The sequence below is a fragment of the Xenopus laevis genome, chromosome 2L (genome assembly GCF_017654675.1).
Source record: "Xenopus laevis strain J_2021 chromosome 2L, Xenopus_laevis_v10.1, whole genome shotgun sequence".
Lineage (NCBI taxonomy): Eukaryota > Metazoa > Chordata > Amphibia > Anura > Pipidae > Xenopus > Xenopus laevis.
In genome coordinates, this window is record NC_054373.1 from 41,482,196 (window position 1) to 41,496,008 (window position 13,813).

A 13,813-nucleotide genomic window follows, 5' to 3' on the forward strand; every position below is an offset into this window, starting at 1 on the left:
ACTTGACAATGAGATTGTTTGGCTGTTGAACCCCTGTAATTCAGTGTATAGAGTTGGTCTCCAAGAATAAAATTGTAGATATGCAGCAGTGAGAGGTTTTGTAAGAACCAGCCTACAGATATACTTCTATGCAGTTGGCCACTTAGATAGAGAGGAGATTGAGATGTGATACCTAGCCCTAGCCAGGAGATAGATATTAGTGGACATACTAACAAAATCTAACTCAAGTGAATCAGCAGTAATCCTCAAATGAAGGAGAAACCTCTCAAACGTTTGAATGTTTGCCGTTGTGCTCCCTTTAGCGTTGCCACCTGGCTGGTATTTTATCAGCCTGGACGATAAAAATGATGGCAGATCCCAATGTTACTAGGGAAAAAAGATAAATATATAGGAAGGCCAGAATTTTTTTCAGACAACCCTAGCTCCCTCCTTTATTGATTTCTGCATCCTCCCTCCCTTTGGCATCTTTTTTTTTTATGTCAGTCTTTCCTTTCTGATTTTCTTTCCTGTCCTAAATTTCTACCTCCTCCCTTCAGGCATTTTCTATCCCAGTAACAGATTGAGATCGACTTGAGAGACTGCTGCATGTGCAGAGAGGGCAGAGAGCCTGTATAAATAAAAGAAGAGCACACTGCTGCTGCCCATGGACACAGGGTTAAAGATGTAGCTAACAAAGCAAGAAGGAGCTCAGAAATGTAATGGCAGTTTGCAGAAAGCAGCAGCTTTACCGGCTCCATTGATTATTGCTGCAGCTAATTCTATAGCATCTGCAGTCTCTCCCCACATCATTCTCTCTTCCCCCGTTCATACAAGCTGAGGGGGGATAATCTCGCGAGAGAAGGCTAAATCCCGTCATTTTGTACATAGATGAAAGGGAAGACGGTGGTTTCTCGTGCAGGGATTTAGTGTAAATGTACTGAAAGACGAGTTTCTTTCTTTCAATGACTTTTTTTTTTACAATAGAAAAGTGACTGTAAGGAGGCACGCCTTGTGGGCGGGTCCGTAAGCTTGCTCCGCCTACATTTCCCTGCACGTTTGTCTTCCCGGATGTGCTGTGGCTGCAGCTTGCTGTACGACGTGCCACTGCTAATCATGGCTCTTCAGCTCCGGCGTTATCTCAGGGGCAGCCCAGCTGTCACCCTCTGTCTCCTCTTGCTGTCAGCCGCCGCTGTCACGTGTGAGGAAGAGCAGTCTCAAGCCCGGCCTGGCCGCACTGCCCCGGATGGAGAATGTCACTTCTACGCAGGGGGGCAGGTGTACCCCGGGGAGGCGAGTCGTGTGCCAGTGTCCGATCATTCTCTGCATCTCAGCAAAGCTAAAAGTGGGTATTTATTGTCCTGATGCTGCTTAGCCCTCTGTATATGAGTCTTGCTCCCACTCATACACCCGAGGCTGGGGTCACTTGGCTGTAGGCAATCCTGTGCTTTTTATTAGTTGGTATTGCCCACAGAAGGGGTGCACTGCTTTTCTTTTCCCTCTAAAGTCTGTGTGCTTTGCATGGCCCATACCATTGGCTAAGGACACGTAAGTGAAATCCTATTGGTCGCACGAGCACTACAAGAGATAGGATTAGCTGTGCATTGTGTCACGTCCAGCAGTGCGGATCTGTTACAATTGGCAGGAGAAGGAAGAAAGGGGCAAATTTACTAAAGGGGCAAAGTGGCTAACGCTAGAGGCTTTCCGCCATCCGTAGGGACATTGCTGATTTACTAACGGGCGCAGGTGCCAATTCACTAGTGAAAGAGACTGGCGCCAGTGCTCATTTGCACTGTATCTCCAGGCGACTTTTCGCTCTTGCAAACGGATGCTACTCCACAAATTCACTAAAATGCACATTTTACTGAACGTTACCTCTTTCGCCAGAGTCGCCTTCGCCACCTCAGACCAGGCGAAGTGCATTTAAGTAGCTCAAGCTTCTGTCACTTACATTATATTCTGTGAGCCGAAAATGAATCAAAGTCCAAAAACCGCTGGCGACTTTTCCTTTTTTCAACCTGATTGCCTGCAAAAGTCCTAACTAACTTTTTTTTAGGTAACCGGTTTTCACCATACATTTGTGACCATATGGAACATTCATTTTACAATGGGCACATGTATGGGGCATTAGAATAACTCTTATTGTCTTTATTAAGGTTTCCTAGACATGTGTTTAAGTGTAATTTGTAAGTATATGCACCAATATTTAACATAGACGTCCATACAACTTTAAATTTCCCCGCCCTATGCAAATTGACCTGCATGCAAGATCCCTAGCGAAGTTTCGCTAGACAGAAATGAACGCTGGTGCATCTTCGTTGTCAAATTCTCACATTGCCGAAATAACGCTAGTGAGTTAGTGTAGTTTGAGTGCATTTGCGCCTGGGGAAGTGACGCGATGGGTGCGAAGCAGTCGCTGGCGACAATTCACCCTTTAGTAAATCTACCCCAAAGTGTAAATGTCCTGCATCCCCCTGGTGAGAATTGGAAAATGTTATATCTGCCACTGATTATATGACCTCCAGCTGTTACTTAGCTAGCTACAGCTTCTGACTACACAACTGACTGGCACTGGTTGTCGAGGGATGATGGGAGTTGTAGTAGTACTGCAGACACCCTTCATTTATGTTATTTCCCATCCCACACAAGCTGAATGGTTCCATCATTGCCTCATTGCCAGAGGCCCTCTCTTCTCTACCTCTGTTACTGGACATGTTGCTTTGGAATCACATGATGTGATGTGTGTGCGTTTGGTGTAGGGGTATGCGCCACTGTATAAGGGGTCTGCATTTGCGTATCCCATGTACACATGAATTATCAATCTTTCCTCATCTCAGTCACTCTAACTCTGTCCCTAACAATTCAGGCTAAGGGCGAGGTCACACAGGACGTTTTTACGTTGCGTGTTTAAAAACACGTGGTCGAGCGTAAATACGCAAATGAAACCACACCCACATGATATGTGTGTTTTTCAGCCTGTAGTTTTATTTTCCCAAAATGCATCTGTTTTTTCCCATTCCCCACAGTTTTATTTAACTCTTGTGAAAAAATCTAAGTGGAAAATGTAGCCAGACTGATCAATAAGCAATGTAATTATGTCACCAGCATACAACAGTGCAAATAGGCATATGCGCTATGCAACTCACGAGAGTTTGCTCGCCATATTGAAAATATGCAGCGTATTTCAGCAAAGTGTATTTCCAAACCTGCAGATCCCATAGAGTTCATTAATATGGTGTTTCCTTGGTATATTGCTGTTTCTGCTGAAAAACACAAATAGTGGCAGATGTTGGCTTTCAAGTGCCCCTTGGGAATTGCTTTATAGTGTGTATTCCATTATTTTCAGTAAGGCTTTTATTTTGTGCATAGTTACGCTCAGCTGCATGTTTTTAAAAATCTCGCCCTAGGCATCATCTCTTGCATCATGGCCTCTATTTATGTTCACAAAGTGGGACATCTCCATATGCCTTTGAGCTGGGAAAGTAATAAGCAAAAGGAGTATGGGCCACTGATATATCTGAGCTGCCAATAAAGAAAAAGACTTGACACAGTACTGCATGTGGAGGTACAGACAGAGCCTGATAGTGAATAGCATCTCAAAGTTCCATGCAGTGGGTGGTTCACCTTTAAGTTAACTTTTAGTGGGTTATAGAATGTCTAATTATATGCAACTTTTCAATTGGCCTTCATTTTCTCAATTTTAAAGTTTTCAAAATATTTGCACTCTTCTTCTGACTCTTTCCAATGCGGGTCACTGACCCCATCTAAAAAAACAAATGCTCTCCAAGGCTGCACATCTCTTGCTACTTTTTATTACTCACCTTTCTATTCAGGTCCTCTCCTTATTCATACTCCAGTCTCTTATTGAATTCAATGCACGGTTGCTAGGGTGATTGGGACCCTAGCAACCAGATTGCTGAAATTACAAACTGCCAAATAAAAAGCTAAATAACTCAAAAACCACAAATAATAAAAATGAAAACTAATTGTGAATTGTCTCAGAATATCGCTCTCTACATCATACTTAAAGATGACCAGCCCCTTTAAATGTTTGTTGTAGTTCCTCCTTAATTAAATGTTTTTTTTCTTTGCATTTCTATAGTTTCCAAGCCGGCTCCATACTGGGAAGGAACAGCAGTAATAAATGGAGAGTTCAAAGAGTTGAAACTTACAGATTATAAAGGGAAATACCTGGTGTTCTTCTTTTATCCTCTTGATTTGTGAGTATGCTGTTCTTCTGCTCCTGGTATTATTGTATGTGTTTTGCAAATGTTCTCTGGGTAACCACATCCAAAAGTTGCTTCTCAGTTCTAATCTTTTTTGACGTATCAGGGTTGCCGTATGAAGTAGGGCTCCACCAGTATCAGACTGGGTATCCAGGCAGGGTCGGACTGGAGTAATGGGGGCCCACCTGTGAATGAACCACTCCCTCTGCCCCACAGAACCAGCAGGCACCCTCATTTTGAGCTTTTTGGGGGACCAGAAAAAATGATGTATAATCCAGGAAAACATAAAAACAGGGAAATGCTGTATGCATTATTTATTGAGGGGAAACATAAAATCCGGTGATGTAAAATTGAAGTTTCACTGTGTTATTTACAGTATCTGTATGTCCTGATTTTTTTTTACACTATAAAGTACTGCACCAATATGTCATGTAGTGCTTTACAGAGTTTGCTCATCATGCCCTTTTCTAGCAGTAATGAAAAGGAGTCTTAACACTGAAGAATGAAAAAGCACTAAATTTGGCATGTTTTTCTGTCCAGGGTTATCTATGAAAAGCACTTTTATGTGCAATGCATAGGGGCAGATTAATCAAGGGTCTAAGTAAAAAAATTAGAAATTCAAGCTATTTTTGTGTACTTCGCCTAGGGAATATTCCGAATTCAAATCGAATTTGAAAAAAATTAGAATATCGAACGTTATCATGCACTGCCTCTTTAAAGCCTTGACTTCAACCATTCGCCATGTAAAACCTGACACATTGCTGTTTTAGCCTATGGGGGACCTCCTAGAACCTATTTCGAGTCAATTGGTAGATTTTGGAAGTTTTTTTTTTGAAAATACTTTGAATCAAAGTTGATTGTAATACAATCTTACTTCGATTTGAGTGATTAACATGGATCTGCTTGGTGCAAAGACATTTATAAAAAAGAAATATGGTGTTTATGAAATTGAGGAGCAGATTTATCAAGGGTCGAATTTCGAGTTCATGGGAGTTATTTAAAATTCGACCAATTGCAAAAAAAAAAAAAATAATTATCGAAACTCGGGTGAATAGGATCGGCCAGCAAACTCAAATCTAATTCCAAAATCTCTATAAAAATACTAGAAAATTCGAATTTTCACTTTGACCCTTAATAAATCTGTCCTGAGTGTAGGTAAATAATTACACAGCACCCAGTGCACATATTCCTTCACTTTTTCACCCATATCAAGCACCCTATAGACAATTTCTTTCAAAAATACACTACACTGACTTATGTAAAACAAAACATTTGCACTTTGAAAATATTATTTTGAGTTTAAGTGCTTTGAAATAAAACTATTACAGCAAACAAAATGTAACCTATGTTTTACATAAATAAAACTAAGACCTTACTGCCTTATATTTAGGTGTGTGTGTGAATAAATACAGCTGTGCTTTAAACAATATTTCTACATAAACCTGTTAATCATTTACAGTTAGAAGCTGGCGTGTATTTAGTTAAAGAGGTAGTACTGTCTAGTTCTAGGGAACTGTGACATTTAAATATTTTAGCTTTTCTGATGTAATTCTAAAACTATAAAATAATGACTACCAGTTGAGAAGTTGCTTAGAATTGGCCATCCAATAACATATTAAAAGTTAACTTAAACGTGACCCACCATATATTTCCCTTTAGCTCATTCCCAAAATTTTTTCTGTCATTCCTCAGTGTAACTTTTTGGCCACTGGGATGTTAGACACAGCTGCATGTTATTGCGCTAAATATATAAATATATGTGAATTGTATATTTGGCTCTGGTGCATGCTTTTGCCTGCCAGTTCTCTGAAACAGCAATTAACAGCAAATAGACAAAGGAAAAGACAGATGGAAACCATTATGCATTTAGGTAACATTTCCTAGCGAGGCACATTCTTTATGGTCATTGCAAGTTAAAACTATTGTTTAAAGGGCATGTAAAAAATAAAATCCAATTTTTACTTTCTTAAATGAAAAAGAAACCCAATATACTTTAATTAAAAAATGTGTACTGTTTTTATAAGAAATAAAGAAAATAATGTGGGCCGCATCAGAGCTCACCCAGTGATTGTGTCCGTCCAGACGCTGCGTCTTGCAGGACGCTGGCATCTCCTTGCCGGTACAGCTTATCAGCAACAGAAAATCCCACTCTCGAAGGCGCTGTACTGCAAATCCACAAAGGGACACTGACTACATCTTCTCAAAACTTCAGCTTTAATGGGCGCATTTAGTGGTACAGTGCATAGCAGTGGGTGTCCCTTTGTGGATTTGCAGTACAGTGCCTTTTGAAAGCAAGATTTTCTATTGCTGTTTTTATAAGAAACCTGACTGTATGCAGTGAAATTCTCCCTTCATTTACTGCTGTGGATAGGAATTGTCATACGGTCCCTAACTGCTCTGTAGGGAAACAATCATACTTATGAACTGCAGGGAGTCCCCACCTTACTTCCCAACCATGCAGAACTCAAGCAGCTTTGTTTATTTCCCTGTAGAGCATTCGGCGACTGTGTAGAGATTTGTATTGGATTTTATTTTTGCCTTTACACCACCCCCTTTACTGTTTCCAGCTCCAGCTGCAGGGACAAAGATCATAGAGGTTGGAGAAAGATTGCAGAGTTGGAGAAAGTTTGTATTAAACAATACAAAAACTATAAAATCCACATTAGATTATATTACAACACAAGACCCAGTGCAGTCTGCATGTTCTGTTTATTAACCAACTACAAGAGGTCCTCTGCACTCAACCCATTATCAATATATTTAAGACAGAGACATTTTGTGCATACTGCTACTAAAAAATGCCTTACCCTTTAAACAACACAGGGATTGTTTGTCCATATATTGCAATATATTTAAGCTGGCCAACTACGTCAAAGTCTTTTTTGTGGTCACACCCTCATTGCACCCCCGCCTAATGGTTTTAAAAAATAGTGGTGAGCACAACTTTCCCTTGTCTGTTTATTAACCAGTCTTGCTGTATCGGCTTCTGGCAGATATTATTTGACTTGTGCTGTTTTTATAAGCAGCCCAGACCACACTGAGCATGTGCACAGTCTTGGTCTTGCAAAGATGTTTAACAAAGTTACAAGATGGTGCCCCCTGCGGCCAACTTTGAAAACCAAAATCATTTATTAGGCTTGTGGTGCAGTAAGTTCATGTTTATGTTTAGTATACAAAATACAGCATTTATAGCCTTATTCTATTTTAGACTTTACTTCCCCTTTAAAATTAAATTCGGAGCTATATTTTTGCAGTTTTCTTATTATATCAGTTATATATCTATATATATATCTATCTGCACAGTTGCAGTGCAGTACAACACTTAAACAAAATATCCTTTATCTTTCCAGTACATTTGTCTGCCCAACTGAAATCATCGCGTTTGGAGACAGAATTGAAGAATTTAGATCCATAAACACCGAAGTTGTCGCCTGCTCTGTGGATTCTCAGTTCACACACTTGGCATGGTTAGTACCATTTATTTGCATAAGCAGCCAGTTGTTAATTGGTGTAGATAATCGGAATAGTCAGTGCATCATGGGACAATAGCCCAGTGCTGTTTTAAGGGCTGTTGTGAGAACGACTCTGTTTGACACCCTGGTATTATTCGATTAAAGATGTAATTTAGAGCAGACATTCTGCACTGCCAGACTATCTATTAAGAGAAAAATAATAAAATAAATGGATAAAGAAGGTCAAAATGTTGTTGGCTGTGATTTAATATTTGGTTGCTGCGCATATTCGTTTGTATTTCTACCATGCAGTATAGTCTAAATATATCTTTGTTTTATTAGGATAAATACACCACGCAAACAAGGAGGGCTTGGGCCCATGAAAATTCCTCTGCTCTCTGATTTGACACATCAGATTTCAAAGGATTATGGAGTATATTTAGAAGACCAAGGCCACACACTAAGGTTTCTAATCTATTAATATTTATTTGCAGACTTTATTTGTCTTTATTTTATTTATTTATTGAATAGCATAATTTTGTATGTTGTGGCTCTCTGGTTTCTCAAATTTATATAGTGCAGTCTTGTGTGTGCAGCTCTCATCTTGGAGAAGGCCAGTTCCTTTAAAGGAACGTGCCGGGGTTTGCGTGCAGTCTAAATCAGTAGTACTTTTTTACACAGGGAATTAAAAAAGAATGAAAGTTGTTATATAAGGAGTTGCCAAATGTTAGGGCACCCCAAAGGATTGAGCCGGTGCTCCTTTTGGCAGAAAATTGCACCAGCTTGAGGCACTTGCGAGCTACCCTCTTCCGTTCTTCTCTTTTCACGTGGGCGTTCATGAGCAGTAGCGTTAAAGGCTGGACTTTGAATTTTGAAGACGGGAAGAAGATCAAACACTCGGTGCAGTTTTCTGCTAAAAGTATCACCAGCCCAGGGTATTAGGTACGTCATTACAATCCTTGGGGGAGCCCTAACATTTGGCATCCGCCTTTGAATTGGAACTTTACTTCTCCTTTAAAGGAGAAGGAAACCCCCTAGGTGCAAAAATCCCTCCCTTGTGTTGCCCCCCCTCCCTCCTGGCCTACCTGTCCCCCCGAGCAAATGGCCCTAACTTGTTACTCACCCCTCTGCGCAGGTCCTGTCCATGGAGTTCACAGGCACCATCTTTTCCCGAGCGGTCTTCTTCCTGCTTTGACTGGGGTTTTTTGGTGCATGCGCAGTAGGAGCATTTACAGTATGCTCCTACTGCGCATGCGCCAAAAAAACGCCTCTGCGCAGAGGGGTGAGTAACAAGTTAGGGGCATTTGCTCAGGGGGGACAGGTAGGCCAGGGGGGAGGAGTGGCAATACAGGGGAGGGCGAGGGATTTTGCGCCTAGGAGGTTTTAGCTTCTTTAAGGCTATATTGCTGCAGGTTTCAGACCTTCTTCCTTGCAAAAATTACTTTGTCACAATTCCTGCCCAAACTTCTTGAGCTCTTTTTCCCTGGTAATTTTCTGCCACCTTCAGAGGTTTTTAGACAAATTTACACTGTCATAGATATGTATATAGAGCACAGTTCTTACCCTCAAAAGACCTCAAGAAATGCAATGTTAAAACTTCTAAGCAATGACAAAGTTTTGTGTGAATCCATTATTAAACATTATTTTAATATCTGCAGAGGACTTTTCATTATTGATGACAAAGGAGTCCTTCGTCAGATTACAATGAATGATCTTCCTGTTGGGAGGTCTGTAGATGAAACACTACGTCTAGTTCAGGCATTCCAGTATACAGACAAACACGGAGAAGGTGAGTGTTGTAAGCCAGTGTCTAAAAACGAAAGATCTAATTGATCAGTGTTTATAACGTGTCTTCTGTCACACAGATGTAAAAGTTCTTTGTCACATCCTACACTGCAAATGACTGCAAACATGTAATTAGGCTGTTTGGTGAAATTGCTCAAAATCCGATCTCTGGATTGTTCGCCACCACCTGGTTAAGGGCAGAGACACGCTCAGATTCGGGAGATTAGTCGCCCAACGAAATATCTCCCCGAGCTGCCTCCTGCCGGCTAGAATGTAAATCGATGGCAATCGGTGCACTTCGTTTTCCGAAGTCGCCTTACGACTAATCTCTCCGAACTGCCTCCTGCCGGTTAGAATGTAAATCGTGGTGAGATAGCAATCAGTGCACTACGTGTTCCGCAGTTGCCTCACAAGGAAACTTCGGGCGACTACGGAAAACGAAGCACTCCGAGTGCCATCCCGCCGGCGATTTGCATTCTAGCTGGCTGAGGCAGTTCGGGGAGATTAGTCGCCCGGCGACAAATCTCATCTTCCGGGCGACTAATCTCCCCGAACTGCCTCAGCCAGCTAGAATGCAAATCTGAGCGTGTGTCTCTGCCCTAAAAAAAAAAAAGACCCTAGAAGTTCTTACACTGTGTAATATGTGAGAATTTAGTCACACAGGACTTATGCCTATAACATGACTTGATTACAAATGACAGGAAGTAAGAAGAATCTGTATTATGGAACATTTTGACTTGCAAGGCTCCTGCAGGGCTTTTCATCTAGGTTGCTCACCTATAATATAATCTGTTAACACAATCCACAATAAGTGATGTTTCAATTGGCCCGATCTAGTGATGGTCTTCGGTTTTGCTACCATTAACTGGAAATATTAGTTGGCCTGGCTCTTGTCAGCTACAGAATAAAATATAACTGGATTGTGTACTGCTTTTTAAACATTTTACCCCAGCTCTGTATTGACTTATATAAATCTATGTTTATCATTGACAAATCGTTGAATTGATCATTCAAACTGAGATTGAGGAGTTTAGAATAAATAGTCCAAATTGAAAATTGTGAACCAATGTCAACACTCTTAGAAACTCATGCAGCCAACTGATACAGCCATATAATACACAAAAGCTATGAATATCTTGTAAATTATATACTTATAAAACAGTGAGTTCTGATGTCATTTCTGTCACATGACTCACTGAAACTTGTGTATTATAATAAATAAAGTACTCGCAGTTGCAAAATATGAGGATATTAGAAGTTACCTTGGAGTTCCATGACCTGTATAAAAGCACTCGGCCTTCGGCCTCGTGTTTTTATATGGTCATGAATCTCCTTGGTAACTTATATCCTTATATTTTACAAGAGGGGTTACTTTATTCATTATATTATACATAATGCATGGATATCTTAACTAAACAGAGTGCCTATTCCCAGGTCTACATTTGCATTCGGTGTGTGAATATAATTGAACAGTCGTATAAAAGGCAACTTCAAAAATCAATCTAGTGTGCATATGTCACATGTACCTCAGTTCTTTTATAGAAATACATTCGCATGTAGAAATCGAATCATTAAATGAAAACGACTTCCACTTGTATATTCTCCATTATTTGTTAAGGGAAGAAGGTTGGAAATCCTCCCTGATAGAACAGCCATTATTTTCCATAATCAATAATGTGATGGAGGAGTTGCAGCCACACACCCATTCTTACTGGAGAAGGAAGCCAAAGGGAGTGCTAATGTTGTGGCACTAGTTCGTTTATATTGAGTTTATCTATCTTAAATGCACATATGTGAGCACAATGTTCTCTTATTTAATGCATGTGGTATTTATTTGGGTCTAGGGACAAAAACAGTCAATGAATAGGGAAGTGAGGATTGGAACTGTTAAATGTCTCACTTACTTCTATTACTGGGGGGTTTGAAAGGATATTCACACACCCCACAGTGGTAGATTACATTTTACAGAGAAACATGGAGAATATGCTTTGAGCTGTATATTTGCAGCCACTGTAATTTCATCAGAAATTTAAAGGAGAACTAAAGCGTAACTAAAGAAGAAACTAGAAATGTTGTACATTATGTTTTGGGCTTCAGTACCAGCCCAAGGCAACCACAGCCCTTTAGCAGTAAAGATCTGTGTCTCCAAAGATGCCCCAGTAGCTCCCCATCTTCTTTTCTGCTGATTTACTTATATGCTCTGTGCTGCTGTCACTTACTGAGTTTAGGGACTGACTCACAATATACAGTACACATAGAATATAAATGTCACAATATAAGGCTGATTAATACAGATAATTACTACATGGCAGCACAGAAACCAGTGCAATTAGCATCAGAATTTAATAATCAGTCTTGTAGCATCTGTTTATATTACATGCCAATCTTATTTTCTGCTTGAGAATTTGCAACGACCCCTAAGATTAGCTTCTCAACAGCTGCTCAGAGCCCACTGAGCATGTGAGTGTCACAGACACTTTCCAAGATGGTGACCCCCTGTGACAAGTTTGAAGTCCTGGATCATTGCTGCTATTGAGAAGCTGAAACTTTAGACTGGTGCAAGTTCAGTGTATAAAATATGGCATTTTTTTAAGCCTCACTCATTTTAGGGTTTAGTTCTCCTTTAAGAGTATTTTTTTTTTAATCTGGAGAATTTATTTAGAAATTATAGTTGTTTATGTACAGATTTATAAAGATCTACAAGTATGAGGTCTATTATCCAGAATGTTATCCAGAGTTTTCCAGATAATGGTGTTTTCTGTCATTTCGTTCACCATACCTTAAGTCTGCTGAAATAAAAAAAAAAAAAAAATATCTGCTTTAGGATCAAGTACAAGGGACAATTTTATTACAGAGAAAAGGGAAATCACTTAATTGAGAACTTTATGGATATCTGGTTTCTAGTTTTCCACTGTTGTAGCCCTTTTATAAGGCGATACACTAAATTCTCCATTTAATTCTTTCCCTTTATGTATTAGTTTGTCCTGCTGGTTGGAAACCTGGGAGTGAAACTGTAAGTATATAATACAGTATACTGTTTTCCATGAACATATTGCATAGTATACCCTTAGTAATTAAGAACATGCTGTTCACACTCTAAAATCAGGCCAGATCAGAGGAGCATTTGAAACTGTAGAATAAAATTAAATTGTTTAGTTGAAACCAAATATTAAAAAAAGAGTCTAGAGTATGAACTTAATGTAAATAGTGCATAAAGGTCCAATAAATCCTCATGCACACTAAGGGGCCCATTTACTTAGTTCGAGTGAAGGAATAGAGGAAAAAAAGTTTGACTTTCGAATGGTCGAATATGGCTACTTCGTCCATCGAATGGGCTACTTCGACCTTCGAATCGAACTAAAAAGCTTTCGACTATTTGATAGTCGTAGTACTGTCTCTTTAAAAATTTCTTCGACCCCCTAGTTTGCCACCTACCTACCGAGGCCAATGTTAGCCTATGGGGAAGGTCCCCATAGGCTTCCTAACAATTTCCTGATCAAAGGAATATCCTTAGATCGATGGATTAAAATCCTTTGAATCGTTCAAACGATTATTCCTTTGATCGTTCAATCGTAGGAATATCGCAAAATCCTTCGACTTCGAAATTCGAAGGATTTTACTTCGACGGTCGAATATCGAGGGTTAATTAACCCTTGATATTCGACCCTAGGTAAATGTGCCCCTAAATGTCAGTTTACTATCAATCAGAATGGAATAACGTGCAACATAATAATGTGATGATAGGAAGTATGAATTGCTTGTGTATTTAATTAGTATAATTAGTAATTCCTCCTGTCGTTCAAGGCTTTCTCTTTCTCTTGTACAGGATTGTATCTGTATTGAAAACGTCCCAGTTCTATATTACATAGTATTATTAGGGCTAATGGGGATTTTAAGATGATCTTAAAAAATGCTAAACATTTGATTTGCTGTAATTATGATAAAGTCAACAGGAATGCAATTAAAGTTATTTTCCTTTTTTGTATTTTAGATCATTCCTGACCCAGCCGGAAAACTGAAATATTTTGATAAACAACACTGACATTTCTGTTTTTTTTTAATATGAATCGATCGGTATTTGTTTACACTGCTTGCAAATAAAATTCTATGAATTTTGTTAATACTATGTTGTTGTCTGTGTGATTATATGAACAGAACAAGCTGTTATTTTTAGAGAACAAATAACTAGCAAAACCATCACAACGTCATTGGAATTGATTTATATTCATTTCAGCTGCTTTTAGTTTGTAGGTTCTTTTCCACAAGTTTAAGGAAACCATTGCATTCACTTCTGGGCGAAGACTGATATATATATATATATATATATAGATAGATAGATATAGAGAGAGATAGATAGATAGATATAAAGGGGTT

The 13,813-nt window shown here is 39.4% G+C and overlaps 1 protein-coding gene across 1 annotated transcript; it reads left to right on the top strand.

Annotated features, from left to right (window-relative positions):
- Positions 1-1,063: 1,063 nt before the first annotated feature.
- Positions 1,064-13,565, top strand: prdx4.L (peroxiredoxin 4 L homeolog; the record flags this gene model as incomplete). The annotated part of the gene is given in 7 exon segments (NM_001092449.1): positions 1,064-1,321; positions 4,079-4,196; positions 7,553-7,669; positions 7,997-8,119; positions 9,313-9,443; positions 12,418-12,452; positions 13,431-13,565. Coding segments are annotated over 7 exon segments (804 nt in total). The 3' UTR covers positions 13,482-13,565.
- Positions 13,566-13,813: the final 248 nt, after the last annotated feature.